Raw genomic sequence first — 19092 nt, 5'->3', positions numbered from 1 at the left:
CCCGCCCCGCCCCGCGGGGAGGGAACCGGGGCGGGGCGGGGCGGGGGGACCCTTGGGTGCAGCCATGGCCGAGCCGGAGCCGCCGCCCGTGGAGCTGTTCGTGAAGGTGCGGGGCAGGGGGAGAGGAAGAGGTGGGAGGGCAGGAGCGAGGGGCGCTGCTCGGCCGCCCCGGGACGGGGAAGGGACGCGGCCCCCGCAGGATGGAGGCTGGGGCAGCCCGGGGGGGGCAGGGAGGAGAGCGAGCCCAGGCTTCCGCTCCCCGGCCCGCGCCGGCATCCGCGCCGCCGCCTTCCCGCGTGCTCCGCTCCGGCTGCCGCGGGCCCCGAAACCAGCCCGGCTCCGGCTCCGGCTCCTCCCTGTGGGACCCCCTGAAACCAGCCGGATTCCAGATCGGAGCTCCCGAGACCAGTGGGAACCCAGTTCCACCCAGCCAAAGCCCCTGGAGCTAGTCTGAGTCCGAATCAAACTCTGGAAACCGGTCAGACACGCCCACGCATCAGTTTGATGTCAAATCCTCTAACCAGTGTAAATCCAGTCCCTCCCAGTAAGAGGCCCTCGGATCAAAAGCCTTCAAACCAGTTTAACTGCAGTTTACCCCAGTCCAGACCCTCCAACCAGCTTGATTCCAGATCAAAGCTCCGGAAACCAGTTTGACTCCAGTTCCGCCCAGTCAGAGCCCTTGAAACCAGCTTGGCCCCTCTTCCTCCCTGTGGGAGCCCCTCAAACCAGTCTGGTTCCAGATCAAAGACCCTGAAACAGTCAACGCCCTTGAGCCCCATTTGATTCTGGTTCCCTCAGTCAAAGCGCCTTGAACTAGTTTGACTCCAGATCAAAATCCTTAAAACCAGTTTGACACCAGCTTCTGCAGTCAAGATCACCCCACCCCAAAACCAATTTAACTGCAGTTTCCTCAGTAAAAGAAAACCCCTCAAACCAGTTAGATTCCAGATCAAAGCTCCTAAAACCAGTTTAACTCCAGTTCTCCTTATCAAAGCCCCTCAGGCCCATTTGATTCCAGTTCTCTCCAGTTTAAAGAAAACAACAAACCCCTCAAGTCAAACCCTCAGAAACCACTTCGATTTCATTCTGAAATCAGTTTGACTCCAGTTCCCCCTGTCAAAGCCCTTCATGTTGGTGGGAAATTGCTGATAAAACCCCGTTGGATCTGGTTTCCTTCTAACTCATTTCAGTTTGAAATTAACTAGCAATAAATTGGTTCATTGGATTCCAGCTAATTCTGGAGGGAAATTGACTAACAGTAAGTTGGCCCCTTCCCTTGTACCTCATTTTGGCATGAACTTAGCTAAAACCACATGGATTTGGCCTCTTCCAGTTCATTGTGATGTGAAATTGACTGATGATAAATTTATTCATTTCCTTCCAGCTAATTTAAGTGTTCAGTTAGCTAAAAGCAGGTTGGTTCCTTTTGTTCAGGCTTAATTTGGTGTGAAATTGACTAAAAAAACCTGAGGTTGACTTCTGCTTTTCAAGCTAATGTATGCCGGAAATTTCCTAAAAATAAGCGGGTTCCTTCTCTTCAGGCTCGTTTTGGGGCAAAAATTGTTTAAAAACAGATTGGCTAGCTGGATCCAAGCTAATTTTTGGTTTGAGATTAGCTAAAAATAAATTGGCCTGGAGCTAATTTTGGTAAAATTAGGTTTTGGTAAAATGAGATTAGGTAAAAATAGGATAGTGGTTCCTTCCATTCCAGCTAATTTGCATGTGAAACTGCCTAAAGATACATCCCCTTGTTTCCTTCTAGTTATTTTGGTGTGAAACTGGCTAACCCCCCCCCGCAAAAAACGGTTGATTTGTTCCCTAAATTTAGCCTTGTGCTGTGAGACTGACCAATGCTAAATGGTTTGTTGGATCCCAGCTAATTTTGGGGTGAAACTAGCTAAGAATAAATTTGGCCCTAAGATCCTTTTGGTGTGAAATTGGGTAAAATTCCTTGCCTTCCAGCTAACTTTGGTGTGAAATTGACTAGAAGGAAAGTTGATTTCTTTTCCTTTTAGCTGATTTGGGGCTTGGGGGGCGGGGGTTGGAATTGGGTTAAAAGCACATTGACTGATTCTCTTCAAGCTCATTTTGGTGTGAAATTTGCTAAAAGCAGGTTGATGCCATAAGCTTCCAGCTCATTTTGGTGTGAAACTGACTGAAAGACAAGTTGATTCATTTCCATCTGGTTAATTGTGGAGTGGAATTGATCACCAGCATGCTGGTTTCTTCCCGTCTAGCCTTTTTTGGTGTGAAACTGGCTAAAAACAGGTTGCTTGGTTCTTTTCAAGTTCAATAGCAAGTTGGTTTCTTGGTTCCAAGCTAATTGTGGTAGAAAATTGGCCACAAATACATTAGTTAGTTGGATTCCAGCTAATTTGGTTATAAAACTGACCAACATTTGTTGGCCTCCAGCTCATTCATTTTGTGGTGAAATTGGTTAAATGTGGGTTGGTTCCATGCCGTCTAAACCTGGGGTGAAATTGGCTGAAAATAAATGGGCTTCAAGCTAATTTTGGGGTGAAAATGACTAAAAATATTTTTCCCCTTTAGCTAATTTTGAGGTGAAATTGACCACAGTATATTGGATTTTTTCCCCCTTCTAGCTAATTTGGGGGTGAAATTAGCTAGGTTGGGGAAAAATACTTTTAGTCAGTTTCATCTCAGAATTAGCTAAAAGGGGGGGGGAAAACAGCTTTTAAAGTCAATTTCACCCCAAAATTGACTAAAATGAAGGGGTTTTTTTTGTTCTAGCTGATTTTGGGGTGACATTGACTAAAATAGGGCTTTTTTTTCCTTGTCTCCAAGCAAATTTGGGTGTGAAATTGGCTAATGACCCACCCCGCCATTAGACCTGGTTTAATTGGTGGATCCAGCTGTTTAAGGCTCACTGCCTTCCCCACCCCCGTCTAGCTCCTGCCTCAATTTCCTCCAGTGGAAGTGACCAGGGAATTGAACTTGACCTGAGATCTGTGTGGCTGAGATCTCCCAGTCCCCGGAGCTGGGCCTGAACTGAGGTTGAATCCTGTGGGGACTGGATCAGACTGGGCCCAGGTGACCAACCCTCCCCACTGCTCAGTCTGTAGATGGGGACCAGTTTGAGGGCTGGACTGGTGAGGTGTTGCATACTGGTTTCCATGGCTGTGACAAGGCAGGATGGATTATGTCTGGGATGTGGTGGGGTCTTTTTGGGGGCATTTCTGGCCCCCATTCTGGCTGGGTTCCCTGTACCTCTTCCCTGCCCCGGTATCTTTTCTCCTTTCCTTGTTCCCTTCAGATACACACATGCACAGGCCTCTAGACACCCATGAATTCATATGTGGACACTCATGCGCACACACACTCACACACACACAAGTTTACAAGTCCACACATGGACACACATGAATTCACATGTGGACATGTGTGTGTACCCATGTACACACATACACACCCTTTTGCATCTGAGGACTTACACCTATACAAATGCACAGCACTCTAGGCATTCACCGGTTCACAAAAGGACACTTTAAGTACACACAGCAGAGCCCTCCCCCCCGCCCGTATGTGTGCACACACATGTTCGCATGAGTCCCCACACACGCATGCACAGCAGGGGGAGGGGGATCATGGGCCCTGCTGAGATGCAGAGAGATTAAAAATGATCTATATCGGATGTGGAAAGATACAGTTGCACAGGAAATACCCGTGCACGCGTGCGCCCCAGAAGTCTGGGTTCTGTGCCTGCATTGTGCATGCAGGATGCCTGGGTTGTACGTGTGTGTGCATGTGCATGTGCATGCCGGGCTGGGTGTGGCGCCGCTGGTTGAGCCCTGAGGCTGGACTGGGATTAAACATTGCAACAGAAGCATCTGGGTCCCTGCCAGGATGCCTGGGCTCTTTCCAGCTCCAGGAGGGGAGCGAGTCCTGGGGCCTTAGAGCAGGCGGGTGGGGCTGGGCGTCCGGATGCCGGGCTCCCAGGGAAGGGAGTGGGAGCAGAGGGGGCTGGGAGCTGGATGCCTGGGTTCCTTTCTGCCTCTCCCCAGGGTGGGGCCAGGGTCAGGTCCAGGCTGGGTGTTGACACTGCAAACAGGCCTGGAGGGAAGGGGAGGGGGGGCTGGAGCCCGGATGCCTGGGTACTCTGCGAAGGACGAGAGGCCTGGAGGGCCGGGCCGGGCCCCCCACCTCTCCCTTCCCACACTGGGTCTCCCATCCAAGGGCTGAACTTGCGGGGGGGTGGTCCTGCTTAGCTGGGAGCTCAGCGGAAGGAACCATTTGACTCCACCTACGGGGGCTGGGGGGAAATGGTTGCCCAGTGGTAGCAGCCCAGATGCCCCCTGCCCTGCTGGTGCCCCTCACTCCCGACCTGCAGCCCCCTCCCCGCTTAGCTCAGGCACTGGGGCTTCCTCCCACCCCGCTGCTCAAACCAACGAGCCCTGCTCCCCTCCCCTCCCCGAGAGCCCAGGTGTCTGGGGCCCCTGCCCCATGCCCCCTCCGCCCCCAACGGGGAGGGAACCCAGGAGTCGGGGCCCCACAGACCCCGCTGCCCTCCCAGGACTGGGGGGGACTCACGCATCCTAGGCCCACGGGATGCCAGGCAGGTGTAGTGCTGTCTCTCCATGGCAACAGTTGCCTGACAGGTGTGTCTCACTGCCATGGTGACCAGAGGAGGGTGTGGCCCTGAGAAGGTAGGGGTGGGGCTTACTGTCCTAGTAACTTCCCTAGGGCTGTATAGTGGGGGGGAGGGCAGTTTCCCTAGGAACAGCTTGTATTTCTGTGCCTCCCTTAGCAGCTGTTGCCATGTGGGACAAGAAGGGGCGTGTCCCTAGCAAGACAGGTGTCTCCCTAGGAACCAGTTGCTACCTGGGTGAGGGTGGAGTGGGAGGGGCTATTTCCTTAGCAACCATCTGTCCAGACAGGCAGGCTAGGAGGGGTTGAGGGGAGGGTTTCCTTGGTAACTGTAACTGGGCAGGGCAGGAGGGGGCAGTTTCCCTAGCAACTGCCTGGTCCTAGGGGGGTCCGTAGCAACCGGAGGCGTGGCCAGGGCCCTATGAGGAAGGGGGCTGGCTCCTTCCACCTGGTGGGGGGAGCTGGTATGGCAGCAGGGGGAGGGGCCTAGGCCAGGTTTAACCCCTCGCATGCCTCTCCCCAGGCTGGCAGTGATGGAGCAAAGATCGGGAACTGCCCCTTCTCCCAGCGGCTCTTCATGGTGCTGTGGCTCAAGGGGGTCACCTTCAATGTCACCACAGTGGACACCAGGCGGTGGGTGACCCCCTGCCCCCAGAACCCCTTACTCCTGACTCATAGCCCCTTCCCCCCCCGGCCCTGCTGGTGCCCCTCACTCCCGACCTGCAGCCCCTGCCCCCTGTGAGCCCTGCCAGTGCCCCTTACTCCCAACCTGCAGCCCTCTGCCCCCCCCCCCGAGCCTGGGCAGTGTCCCTGACTCACCCCTGCCCCGCCAGGCGCACGGAGATGGTGCAGCGGCTGTGCCCCGGGGGGCAGCTGCCCTTCCTGCTCTACGGGGATGAGGTGATCACTGACACCAACAAGATCGAGGAGTTCCTGGAGGCAACCCTAGGGCCCCCCAGGTAGGACGGGGCCTGGGAGGTGGGGGCAGGGCTGTGGAGGAAGGGGCAGGGTCTGTGGCAGAGGGTGGGACTCTGAGGGAGTGAGGGTGGGGCTCTGAGGGTGAAGGGGCAGGGTCTGGGGGTGGGGGTGAGGCGAAGGGTAGGTTGGGGGGCAGGTGGTTCTTAGGGTGGGGGCCGGGTTTGGAGTGGGGGTGGAGCTATGTCATGGGGAGGAGCTCTGAAAGGGTGGGGGTAGGGCTCAGGCTCTGAAGGACAACGTGTGGGGCTTTGAGGGTGGGGGCGGGGCCCTGGAGCAATGGGGGTGGGGTACTGAAGGGGCTGAGTTGAGGCACTGGGGCGTTGGGGGCCTCTGAGGGGCTGGAGGTGGGTTTCAGGGAAGGGGCGGAGCCCCTGCTGAGCGCCTGCCCCCGGCCCACCCAGGTACCCCAAGCTGGCTGCCCGCAACCCTGAGACCAACACGGCCGGCCTGGACGTCTTCGCCAAGTTCTCTGCATATATCAAGAACTCAAACCCAGCCCTCAACGCGGGTGAGTGCCCCGGGGGCGGGGCTTGGCCTGGAGACAGAGCCTTCCTCCCCATTGGCCGCCCAGCAGTTGCGTGTCTATCCATTGGGTGCTGTTGGTCACCATTTGTCACCCTTGCTGTATCCTGATTGGTTGCCTCTGGGCCCTGCTCAACTCCCTGGCCTGTCTCCTCATGGGCTGGGTTTTGCTTCACCTCCCCTCCCCCCTCCCACCTCCAGCCTGTTTTTTTTGCTATTGGCCTATTGGCTGCCCCCCTTCTTGCCTCAGTTTTGATTGGCTGTCCTCCTTCCCAACCTCAGGCTCCACCCCCAAACCTCACTATTGGTCTTTCACCCCAAATGCATCCTAACTGGTGCCCTCCATCCTACGTCCATTTTGATTGGCTGTTCTCCATCCTTACCCAAAGCTCATTGGCTGCCCCATCCCACCTCAGTCCTAACTGATCCTCCCATTGGTGTTCTCTATCTGCCATGGATCCTGATTGACTGTTTTCCATTCATGCCCAAATCTCCCTGGCTTTCCCACATCCATCCAGACTGGGGTCCTCTCTTTCCTCCTGGAATGTGATTGGCTGGCGTCCCATGCCCATTCTGATTGGCTGCTCCATTGCTGCCAGCCTGGGAAAAGACCTGGATCTGATTGGCTGCCTTCCTTCCTATGTCTGATTGGTGTCTTTTTATCTCACCTTGATCCTGATTGGCTGCCTTCCTTCCTACGGTCATTCTGATTTCTTGTCTGCCTTCCCACATCCACTCCGATTCGCTGCCCTCCATCCTTCCCCATCCTCACTGGCTGCCCACCTTCTCTCCTGTGTCCATCCTGGTTGGCTGCCCCCCTTTCCCATGTCTGTCCTGATTGGTTGCCTTCCCTGTGACCCTGCTCAGGGCTGGAGAAGGGGCTGCTGAAGGCGCTGGGGGCGCTGGACACCTACCTACAGACGCCGCTGCCCGACGAGGTGGACGAGATGAGCGCCGAGGCCGAGGGGCCGTCACGACGCCTCTTCCTGGATGGCAATGAGCTGACACTGCCTGACTGCAACCTGCTGCCCAAGCTGCACGTGCTCCAGGTGGGGGCAGGGCCTGGGGGGGTCCAGAAGGATGGAGCCTGAAGGGGTGGGTGGGGCTTATCCTGGGAGAGGTCACAAGAAGGTGGAGCCTAAGGGAGTGGGTGGGGCTTATGGGGCAGGGGCCTCAGGGGTGGGTGGGCCATGTCCTGAGGGGGGGTTGGTCCCAAAAGGGGAGGAAGGCAGAGCGGAGAGGGTGGGGGGGCTCGTCCTGGGAGTCCCAGCGGGAGGGGGCAGAGCCTGGGGGTTTGGTGGGAGGGGCTTGGCCTGAGGTGGAGCCTGGGAGTCCCAGAAAAGGGTCTGAGTGGAGCCGGGGGTGTGTGGTTAGGGGTGCGCCTTTTTGTGAGGGAGGAGCCACAGAGGTGGGTGGGGCTGGTTTGGGGAGTCTCTGCAGATAGGTGGGTGGAGTCTAACGCGAGGGGGGCAGGCAGGGCTTGTTCTGTAGGGTCCCAGAATGGGGGCGTGGAGCCTGAGGGGAAAGAATTGGGAGGCCTGGGGGAGGAGCCTGGGTGGGCAGGCCTTGTTCTGGGTGGGTGGAGCCAGTAAAGAGGGGCTTGTCTGGGGCAGAGCCTGATGTGGGCTGGGCCTATGCTGAGGGGTCTGATCCCAGCGGTGGGTGGGTCTAGAGCTGGGTGGGGGTGGAGCCAGAGGTGGGCAAGGCTTCTCCCGTGGGGGGGGGAGACTTGTCCCCCCGTGGGGGTGTGGCCTTTCCCAAGGGGGCGGGCTTAGGCATTGCCTGCTGTCTGTGTGTGGGGGGGGGGGTGTTAAGCAGGCGGTGTGGCCTCCCGGGTGACTCCCCCCCTCTCCCCCAGGTGGTTTGCCGCAAGTACCGGGGCTTCTCCGTGCCGGCGGAGCTGCACGGGCTCCAGCGCTACCTGGCGGCCGCCGCCGCCCGCGAGGAGTTCGCCAGCACCTGCCCCGACCCGGCCGAGATCGAGCTGGCCTACGAGCTGGTGGCCAAAGCCCTGAAGTAGCCCTGGGGCAGATCGGGGGGGGGGGTGCTGTAATGCCCTGGGAAGGGGCAGCTGTGCTTGGGTTTTTCTGTAATAAAATAAAATGACCGAAAACCAGGATGGAGTCAGGAGTGAACCCAGGCGCCCGGGGCGGGTGGACTCGGGCGTCGGGGAGGAGGAGGAGGGGTCCAGGAGTGAGGGGCACGGGCAGGGCTGGGGGCAGGGGCTGCAGGTGGGGGTGAGGGGCACCAGCCTACCGCCGGCCTCTGCCTGTACATGATCCCGTCCAGCCTCACCCGGGCAGCCCCCCCGACCCCCCACTGGTGGGTGACACCCCCGCTGCCCACGTTCCCGACCCCAGCAGGCCACAGGCGAGGCGGCGCGGGTGCTGCAACAGGCGCTGGGAGACGAGCAGAGAAAACAGCTGCATGGCCCAGGAGGTGCTTGGCGGGTGGGGGGGGGCACAGGCGTGTGCCGGGGTGTGAAGTGTGTGTGGCCAGCCCAGCCCAGCCCCCTGGGTTGTTTGGGGGTGCACACCCTTCCAGCTGCTGGACCGACGTGCAGGCTGCCTTGCAGATCGGGGCCTTTGTCGGGAGCCATCAGTAGGGGCCAGGGTGAACACTCCCACGCCCCGGAGAGCCGGAGACAGCCCTGGCTGCTCCCGTTGCATCCCGGTATGTCTCCATCCTGGCATCGGGACCTCCCAATCCCTCTGTCCAGGCCAGCCCCTCCCAGCGTGTCATCTTCCAGCTCCCCTTTGCTCCACTGCGACCCCGCGCTGTCCCAGCAGCTCCCCCCTTGCTTACCGGCTCTAGCGGCCCCCGCGTGTAGCCCCGCCCCGCCCAGTATCCCCAGTGGCGCCCCGCCCCGCCGGGCGCGGATTGGCTGCGGCGCGTTCCCCCGCCCCGGGGCGTGTCCCGCTGGCCCCGCCCCCGCGGCAGACAATGGCCTGGGCCGGGGCGGCGGCCGCGCGCGGAGCTGAGCGGGGTGAGGCCGGGGGGGCGGGGCCAGTTGGGGGCGGGGCGGGGCCTGGGGCACTGGGGAGACTGGGAGCTCTGGGAAAGGGTGGGGTAGCGGGGCACTGGGGCTGTTGGGGGCCCTGGGAAGGGACGCCGGGACCAGTTAGGGGCAGGTTGTGAGGCACTGGGGAGACTGGGAGCTCTGGGCGGGGGTGGGGGCACTGGAGGGACTGGGGCGGCACTGGGTAGGGGGGCACGAGGGATACTGGGGCGCTGGGAAGGGGCTGGGGGCACCAGTTAGGGGCAATCTGGGAAGACTGGGGGGACTGGGGATACCGGGGAGCCTGGGGGCACTGGGAGGTCCTAGGGAGGGACTGGGGACAGAGGGGCACTGGGAGGGTCTGAGCAGGGGCTACGGGGTGGCTTGGGGGTGACGGCCTGGGCACCCGGGGTCTCTGCTCGGGGGGAGGGTTCGGGTGGGGCCTGGGGTCTGCGGGAGGGCGCTGGCCTGAGAGCTGGAGAGAAGAGGGGGGAGGGGCTGGAGGCGATGTGTGTGTGTGTGTGTGCGCGTGTGTGTCCAGTCCTGGGGTTCATGTCTGTGCTGGGTGTGGCATGAAGAGGGGGGAGGGGCTGGAGGAGACGGCCTGGCCGTGTGTGTGTGTGTGTGTGTGTGTGTGTGTGTGTGTGTGTGTGTGTGTCCAGTCCTGCAGTTCATCGCTCTGTGCTGGGTGTGGCGTGTCTTGTGTGCGTGTTTTTGTGTCTGTGCAGGGGGTGTGTCCCCCTGTGTGTGCGCGTGTGCAGGGTGCGGTTTCTGGGGCGGGGGGGGGGTGTCTGTGTGTGTTGTTAACGGGAACCAGCTGCTGCATTTTTTCCCCCTGAGCCAATCCGGGCCCCAGTCCTGGACCAGCCGCTCCCCCTGCCCTTCCCCCCACCCCCGGCCCCTAGTCAGGCCGCAAAGTCCAGACCTCCGCTGCTCCTTGCGCCAGGCCCGTGACCTCCGCCCCAATCAGTTAACAAACCCAGGTGGGCTGTGGTTGGCATGGATTGGGGAAACTGAGGCTGGGGGGCGAGGGTTGGCTGAAGGAGGAGGGGAGAGACCCCAGGCGACCAGGCTCCCAGCCCCCACAGCTGTGACCCACCCACTCCCACTCCCTTCTCACAGCAGGGGGAGACCTCAAGTGTCCGGCCAGCAGCACCCCCTCCACAGAGGAGAGTCACTCACTGGGTGTGCGTCTGTCTCCCTAGGCCCCTTCTGGCTGGTGTGTGTATGGGATGCCTGAGCTGGCTGTGTGCGCGTGCGTGCGTCTCCAGTGTTTGGGTTCCTTGTGAGTGTGTGTATGTGTGTCCCAGACACCTGGATTCCTGCTCTGTGTGTGTGTGTGTGTGTGTGCGCATCTGTGTCTCCCAGGCACCTGGGTTCATGGTGTGTGTGTGTCCTGGATGCCTGGGTTCTGTGTGTGTGTGTGTATGTGGGCACACATGCATGTGCCCCAGACATCTAAGTTCCATATATGTGTGTTCTTCCCATGTGTGTTTGTCCCAGACACCTAGGTTCTTGGGCGGGGGGTGTAATGCCTGGGTTCACACACTGGGTATTTTGTGCATGCATGAGCAATTCTATGTCCCAGACATCTGGGTCTTGGTTTGTGTGAGTTCCAGACACCCTGGCGGGGGCTTGTGTGTGTGTGTGCATGAGAGGGGTGGTGAGGGGGAGAGAGGAGGTGGCTCTCATGCACACATACATGGCATTGTGTTATGAATGATTACTTATATATCACTATGTATAATTTATTACAGTGTTTTATAAAGTGCCTGCTTCAGTGTACATCGTCTATGTGTGGTGTGCTGTGTGTGCAAAATTATGTGTGTGTGTGTACTTTAGTGTGTAGCTTGCGTAAGAATTACACACCCATATGTGTGCACAGTCATCACAGCATGCAGTCTGTCCATATGTACGTGTGCCACTGCCTTTGAAACTATGACTATATGCATGTATCATTGATTCCACATGGGGATATTTGTGTGTGTCAACTCCATGTGCAGACACACGCAGTATAGATGGATGCATGTTATACCCAAATGTAAAGAGGTATATACAAGCACATGTGTATAATCACGTATGTATAATTTAGCGTGCAGTGATGCTGTGTATCCCTGTGCATGCACACACCTCATATACCGTATTCATAATTGTATGCTGTACATATATATAGTGTGTATGTATGTGTATGCATGAATATGTGTTTGTATGATGCACGTGTATCAATATATGTGTGTATATGCATGTATGTGCATATATGTGGGTGCATATGTGTATATATGTATGCATGTGTATTTGTAGGAATATGTGTGTGTTATATGTATGTGTCCATTTATGTTTATATGGATAGAAGTATGGCTAATTATTGTATGCAGCATATAATCTTAATTACATATATCCAAGTATGATGCACATATAAGAATAAATCATCAGTTATGTATACACAAAGCCATATCTCCCTGTGTGCATGCACACACACAGTATGTATTAATAACTGCATGTTATACACAAATATAAGTAATATACTAATAGAAGTAAATATATTTACTTGTATATAACTGTATAAATATAAATGTATATGATGTCACACATCCTTGTCTGGGCATACACATAACATATAATATTTGCATATTAGACACAGATATGAATGTGCATGTATAAATATGAAAGGATATACATGCATAGAATCATTTGTATGTAGGTAGTAGTTTATAATGCGATACCACATACGCCGGTGTGCACACACAGCATGCATCAAGTACTGTGTATTATACACAAATATAAATAATATACACGTGTATATTTACTCATGCTCAGTTATGTATAATCTACTATACACACACACACAGAGTTTATAATAGTGTTACATATTCTTATTTGCACATGCAACATGTATTCCTAATTGCATGTATTCCAAATTGCCACAAGTTCTGATTCCTAATTGCACCTTATACACAAATATATGTAAAACATACATATATGAATAAGTCTACATGTATATATGTTCATTTTATACATACACACACACACCAATACATAAATATCCACATGGAGAATCCATTATATATACATCATAATTGATAATACAATGCCATGTATTCCAGCTTGTGCCCACACAGCATATATTCATAATTGTACATTATACCCATCTATAAATAATATACATGCATAGACATAGATAAATACAATAAATAAATCTAAACATAGATGTAGAATCATAGAAAATGAGGGTTAGAAGGGACCTCGAGAGGTCACATCTAGTCCAATCCCCAACATGTGTGTAACCAGTGTGTGATAATTTATAATACGAAGCCACATGTACATTTTTCCAAGGGTAAATCTCCACCTGGTTCTTTTGTGGATTTAGCATCTGAAACCTCCAACTGATCTCAACGTTTCTCTTCTCTTTCAAGGTCCTGGAGGCTCCCAGACCAGAGCAGGCCTGTTTCTATAGGCCTTTTGCCACCAAAATTTCCACTTTGCCCCCAGAAATTCCAGAAAGGGGTGGGAATTTTTGTGCCTTCAGTGGAAATCGAAGCAATTTGGTGTCTTCCAGGAACTGTGACTGGATCAAAGTTTGGTGTCCTCTGGGAGAGGTGACTAGGAAGAAGAGATTTGGTGTCCACCAAGAACCAACTGAGAAATAAGGTGCAGTTTGTTCCAGGAAAGGAGGAAGTTGCTGGAGAAATTTATTGGACGTTAATTAGGGGTCCTGTTGATTGATTAATTTAATCACAAACAAGAAGATAGGTGGCCCAGCTGTTCCTGGAAGAGACTGATGAGTAACCCCATTTAAGATAGCTGCACTTTGAGGCTGACAGGAGAGATGGGTGACGAGGAGGTATTGATTGGGGTCCCAAATTGATTGATCCATCCATGCTGATGTGAATTCTGTCGGATCCGGGGAAACACCAGCTGCTTGACTGGGGAGATCTATAGACTCCAAATCATCCAATTAGTGATCAGGAAGGAACAATGATTGGGGAACTGGTGATCAATCGATTGGTTGCCTGGTGACAGGACAGAACGCCGCCAGGGATCCGTCCAGAACAGTCAGTCTTGGGATCTAATTGACCAGATTGACACAAGATTGATGGGAGTTGGGCCTCAAAGGGAGAAATAGGCCAGATGTTGGATGCAGGGAGGAATATAATTGACAACTTGTCGGCTGTGGAGGGAAATATTGATTGAAGCTTTGCTGCCCGGGACAACACAATTGGATGTTCAGTGCTGGCGGCAGGGGAGAATCAACTGGAGATGCCCTGGTATTGATCGATCCATGGGAAAACCGCAGCCTTGGCAACAGTTGTTGGATTAATTTCATTTTGGGGTCCAAAAGTGCTGGAGGCCTGAGTTAACTTCCTTGAGGGCCATTGACTGATTGCGGAACATATTGATCTGCAGCTCGTGGTGGGGGGACTGACCCATCGGTGCCCTGGCAGCGAAACTGACCAGACTTGGGAATATTGATCGGAGACTTGAAACTGATCACAGGGAAGAAACTAACCGGAAGCTCTAGAGGGGGAAGAAGCCAATTGCTTGAGGGATTATAGATTCACCAGTGTGGTAATTAGCTTTTCCGGAGAGAGAGAGAAACCAACTGATTTGCTCTTCCTGCCTCCAAGAGGAAATTGATCGCGTGCCAGGGGAATTGATTGCTGGATATCGATCAGTTGCTCCAGACGGAGACTCCCAGCTCCGAGGAGAAACTGTGACCAGATCCTGCAACAGGGATTGAGGCTGGGGGTCAGCAATATTGATGGGATGGATATTGATTGATTGAGACAGAAAGTCTCAGCTTCAAGGAGAAGAAACTGACTAGAAACTCTAGAGGGAGAAGAAAACAGTTGCTTGGAGGCTTATAGATTGACCAGTTGGGGATCAGCTTTCCTGGGAACTGAGAACCCAACTGATTGGCTGTAGTCCTGTGCCAGAAGGGAATTGATTATTGATTGATTGATCCATACAGAGAAGCTCAGCTCCAAGGAGAAACTGATCAGACCCTGCAGGGGGGACCGAGATTGGGGTCGGTGATACTGACACAACTGATACAGATCAGTTGATTGGGACAGAGACTCTCTTCTCCAAAGGCGGCTCAGGTCAGTGTGGGCAATATTGACACGACTGATATTGATCAATTGATTGACTGATTGATCAGGACAGAGACTCTCAGCTCCAAGGAGAAAGCAGCCTGCTCCTGCAAGGGGGACTGACATCAGGGATACTGACAAGACCTAATATTGGTCAGTTGATCAATCAGGACAGAGGCTCTCAGGAAAAGTGGGGAGGGGCTGGAGTAGAACCAGCAGAGAGGAGCCGAGAAACCGACCGGACCCTCCCAGGGGCTGCAATCAGGACTCGGTGATATCAACAAGCCTGATCCCAACCTCGCACCCATGGCAGGGCTGCCATCGTTTGGCCGCTACACCCACGCCGTGGTGCGGCGCCTGCCTGGCTCTCTGGGGGAGGCAGCGGAGGGGCTGGGAGAGCCGGTGGACCTGGCCAAGGCGCAGCGGCAGCACGGGGTGCTGGTGGGTGTCCTGCGCCAGAAGCTGGGCCTGCAGGTGGTGGAGCTACCCCCCGACGAGGCTCTGCCCCGCTCTGCGTTGCTGGAGGATGCTGCCGTCGTACAGGGGGACACAGCGCTGCTCACGCGGCCCTGGGAGCCTGCACGGAGGGCAGAGGTAAGCTGGGCATGGGGATCTCTTCCCGGCAAATGGAGGGGCGTGGGCGCTGGCAGCAGGGACTGGGAGTCTGGACATCTGGGTTCTTTCCCTGCTCTGGGAAGGAAGTGGGGCAGGTGGGTTGGAGCAGGGGAGGCTGGGAGCCTGGTCACCTGGGTTCCTTTCCCAGAGATGGAAGTGGGTGTGGAGGAGCCTGGACGCCTGGGTTCCCTTCCCGGCAGAGAGAGGCAGGGGGCTGGGAGCCTGGATGCCTGGGTTCTCTGGGAGGGGAGAAGGGGTGAGAGCAGGAGGTTCTGGGAGCCCGGACGCCTGGGTCCTCTCCCTGCATCTGGCATTAGGAACCCTTGAGGCCTACCCAGCGGACGGGGCTCCATGGGAGCTCCCAGGGGGCTGGTGGGAGCTTTGAGGGGGGCATCCCCTGACAGGAGCCTCCCCCACCACTCCATGGCTGCAGATCAGCGGCATCAGGAAGGTGCTGGAGGAGCTGAAACTGCGGGTGGTCGAGGTGGCGGACGATGGAGCCACCTTGGATGGCAGCGACGTGCTCTTCACAGGTGAGGGGGTCGGCAGGGGGGGATTAGCTGCAGCTCCGGGGGGGGGGGCGCTGGGAGTCCAGTCTCCCCCTCCCCCAGAGCTGGGAATGAACCCAGGTGTCCTGGGCCCAGTCTGAGGTGTGGGATGAGGGGGCTGGGTGCGAAGGGCAGGTTTCAGAGCGGGGCTGTGGGTTGGGAGTGAGGGGACAGCACCAGGCTGGGGGGCGCTGAAGGTGGGCGGGACTGGGACCTCAGGTCTCTTCCTGCCACCCCATAGGCCGGGAGTTCTTTGTGGGCATCTCCAAATGGACCAATCACAGAGGAGCTGAGATGGTGGCCGATGCCTTTCGGGTGAGTTTGGATGTAGGCTTGGGTGGGAGGTAACCCCGGTGTCCAGGCTTTCAGCCCTGCCCCCCCCTTTTCACACCCTAGCCCCCCACCCCTCCCAGAGCAGGGGTGGGACCCAGGAGTCCCGGCACCCAGTCCCCCTGCTCGAACTCACCAGACCCACACAGACCTGGGAGCAAACCCAGGTGTCCGGGCTCCCAACCCCGCCTGCTCTGAGCACCCCTTCTCTAAGTCACGGGTGAACTCGGGTGTCCAGGCTCCTCTCTGCCTGGCCCAGCAGACCTCGCTGCCCGGCTGGAGCCCAGTGGTTTGGGAGTGAGGGGTACTGGCAGGGCTGGGAGGGGATGAGGCTGCGGGTTGGGAGTGAGCGGCACCGGCAGGGCAGGGGCTGCAAGTCGGGAGTGAGGGGCATGAGTAGGCCTCCTTCACCCGCCCCCAGGACTTTGCTGTCTCCACGGTGCCTGTGCTGGGCTCCTCCCACCTGAAGAGCTTCTGCAGCATGGCTGGACCCGACACCATCACCATTGGCAGCAGCGAGGCTGCTAGGAAGGCCATGAAGGTATCGAGGCCTGAGGCTGGGGTTGAGGGGCCTATGGGGGCGGGAAGCTGTGGGTCAGAAGTGAGGGGCACCAGTGAGATTTGGGGGGGGCAGGGGAGCTGTGGTTTGGGAGTGAAGGACATCATGGAAATGGGGGCTTTGGGTCGGGAATGAGGGGCACCAGTGAGGCAAGGTGGGGGCTATGGGTCAGGAGTGAAGGGCACCGCGGCCTCTGATCCCTGCGGCCCCCAGGCCATGGAGCAGTTGACTGACCACCGCTACGAAACGCTGACCCTCGCCGACGACCCGGCCGCCAACTGCCTCTTTGTGCGTCTGGGCACCGGCGGCGCCGCCCTCGTCCACCGCAGCCCAGAGGAGTGTCCCGGTGGCCTCCAGGTGGGATCGACCAATGAGAATGGAAGGGAGGGGCAGGTCGGCCAACGGGGACAGAGCAGTGGGGACGGGATCAGCTAGCTGGGATGGAGTGGTGCAGGCAGGGAAAGCCAATGGGGATGGAGGAGTGGGCCCTGCATCAGCCATTGCGGGATGGAGGCGTGATTGCCCAATGGGGATAGAGGGATGGAAGTGGGATAGGCCAATGTGGGGTGGAGGCCAGGTCCGCCAATGTGGGTGGAGGCGGGATTGAGCAGTTGGGAAGGAGGGGTGGGGGCAGAGTCAGGTAATGGGGATGGAAGTGAGGTTGATCGGTGGGGGTGGGGGTGGGTTTGGGCTTAGCCAATTGGGAGAGATGCGGGGATGGTCAGTGGGGAGGGAGGGATGGAGATGGGATCAGCAAATAGGGGTGGAGAATTGGGGGTGGCATCAGTGAATGGGGACAGAGGGCTGTGGGACCTTTGGGAAGGTCTTGCAGGTGATGGGGGCCAGGCCTCTGGGGGCAGGGCTTGAGGTAGGAGAGACCAATGGGGGTGGGACCCCTGCAGTGGTGGGTGGGGCTTGAGGTTGAGTAGACCAGTGGTGGCAAGGTCTGGCACTTCCTCAGGCAGGGGTGAAAAGGTGGGTGGGCCTTAACCCTAGGGGTTGGGTCATGGCTGTAGTGGGCGGGGCTTGAGCTAGGGGTGGGACATGGCTTTGGGGGCAGGGCTGAAGGCAGCCAGGCTCCCAGTTTTGTACCCCCAGTAACTTGCAGCCAGATCTCCCCCGCCAACCTCTCTCCTGACCCCTCTGTGTCTGGTCCCTTCCACAGCCTTTCCAGAAGCTTCCGGACTGCACCCTCATCCCAGCAGCCTGCAGCGAGGTGGCCAAGCTGGGGGGCGCGCTCAGCTCCTGTGCCCTCCTCATCAACAAGAAGCTGGACCTGTAGTGCCTTAGGGCCCCCCAAAATATGGGGGTGCCCTAACCCCCCAACCCCCACCTTCGGGGCTGGGGGGACTCCCTTCCCCTGCAGGGGCAGCTCCTGTGATCCCCTGCTGCCCCTCCCCCATCAGTCTCCTTCTCTCCCTCCCAAACTTGGGGTTCCCTTAGCACATCCCCTCCCCCCCCCCCAGCAATCACAGTCCAGTCTACTGTCCTCTGCTGGCTGGGGAAGTGGGTCCTTCTATAGCCCCCCACAATTAATGTATGAATGAGGGGGTTCAGAGTACCCTAGAACGAGCGGCGGCAGGACTGGGTCTCCCCGTACCGGGACAAGGGTGTGGACCCATGAATTGCCTCGTCAGAATTTGCAGGGTCTCTATAGCAGTCCAGTGCAAGGGGCGGGGGAGCAATTTTGTGGGGCTGTGCTCACTTCCTGGGGGGCTGCTCGGTGACCACCAGGCCCAGAGGCCCTCAGTGGCTTGATGGGAGCTGTGGGGAGTGTATCATGTTCCCCTCACAATTGCCCCCAGCCCCTCAACATGGCTTCTCAGCTCCCCTACCCCTTTGTGGTGCTGGTGTTTCGGGGTGATCCTCAGAGCCCTGCCAGATGCAACCAATGGCTTCTCACTGCCACGGCAACCTCTCCTTTCACAACTATAGCTATTGGTCTAGTGCAGGGGCGGGCAATTATTTTGGGCAGAGGGCCACTTAGTGAGTTTTGGCAAGCCATGGAGGGCTGCATGACAGGCAGTCGGGCCTGGCAGGCCGCATCTGGCCCACGGGCAGCATTTTGCCCACTCCTGGTCTAATGGGGCCTGGTTTGGGGCCTAGTTGAGGCCTGGCTGGGCTTAGTAGGGTCCAGTCAGGCCTGGTTGAGGCCTGGTCGGGCCTCGCAGGGTCTAATCAGGCCTGGTCAGGTCAGGCCTTGTAGGGTCCAGTCAGGCATGGTCGGGCCTAAGTGAGGCCTGGTTTGGGTCTAGTGCAACCTGGTGAGGCCTAGCCAAGTACCAGTCTGGATGGGGCAGTTGGTTTGGCCAACAGTGCCCAGTAGGGTAGGTTCATAGTCGGCCATGGCAAGGTTTGGATGCCAGGCTTCCTAGGTTGGCCAGCATTGCCATGGCATCCGATCCCCAGCCCTGTGGACCTCATTAGACCCTCACCCCCTGGTCTGCTGTGGTGAGGGTCTAATTCCAGGCCCAGTACAGACCCCAGGGTCTGGTCAAATGGTACCAACAGGTGGATGCCAGGCCAAATAGGCCTCTGGGGTTGGGCACTGGCGTGTGATGCCAGGCTGGACAGGCCTGATCCATGGTGGGAGACCAGGCCGAGGCCTGAAGGAGCAATTAGGCCTCCTGAGGCTGGGCCCACGGCTCCTATGTTGTGTGTGTGTGTGTGCGCGCGCGTGTGTGGTAGAGTAGCCAGGGAGAAAGTCACACCCGGCACCCTGTTTGCTATGGGTTGCGGGGGGTCTGTATCCCCATGTAGAGGAAGGTGTTGTCTCTTAGCTTAGCATTACTCACTGCCTCCAAGAACTCAATAAAGAATTAAGCCAATCCGGGGCCTCCGTGCAGT

The 19092-nt window shown here is 56.8% G+C and overlaps 2 protein-coding genes across 3 annotated transcripts; both read left to right on the top strand.

Moving 5' to 3' along the window:
• The first annotated feature begins 32 nt into the window (after positions 1-32).
• CLIC1 (CLIC family member 1) lies at positions 33-8222 on the top strand. The gene is made up of 6 exons (XM_090029838.1): positions 33-106; positions 5129-5238; positions 5439-5564; positions 5985-6091; positions 6973-7154; positions 7964-8222. Exons 1-6 carry the CDS (start codon positions 65-67, stop codon positions 8123-8125), a joined length of 729 nt encoding a protein of 242 aa, XP_089885964.1. The 5' UTR covers positions 33-64; the 3' UTR covers positions 8126-8222.
• A 757-nt stretch (positions 8223-8979) lies between these two features.
• On the top strand, positions 8980-19073 carry DDAH2 (DDAH family member 2, ADMA-independent). 2 transcript variants are annotated; one of them, XM_090029831.1, is made up of 7 exons: positions 8980-9091; positions 12517-14787; positions 15242-15341; positions 15598-15671; positions 16108-16227; positions 16459-16602; positions 17411-19073. In XM_090029831.1, the coding sequence occupies exons 2-7, from the start codon at positions 14500-14502 to the stop codon at positions 17525-17527; spliced, it is 843 nt and encodes a 280-aa protein (XP_089885957.1). In that variant the 5' UTR covers positions 8980-9091; positions 12517-14499; the 3' UTR covers positions 17528-19073. The 2 variants fall into 2 exon arrangements, with proteins under 2 accessions (XP_089885957.1, XP_089885958.1); XM_090029832.1 differs by lacking the exon at positions 8980-9091 and adding an exon at positions 9152-9236.
• Positions 19074-19092: the final 19 nt, after the last annotated feature.

The sequence above is a fragment of the Crocodylus siamensis genome, chromosome 15, assembly GCF_052110815.1.
Source record: "Crocodylus siamensis isolate JL-2025a chromosome 15, ASM5211081v1, whole genome shotgun sequence".
Classification (NCBI taxonomy): domain Eukaryota; kingdom Metazoa; phylum Chordata; order Crocodylia; family Crocodylidae; genus Crocodylus; species Crocodylus siamensis.
This window is presented reverse-complemented; position numbering and strand designations above follow the sequence as displayed.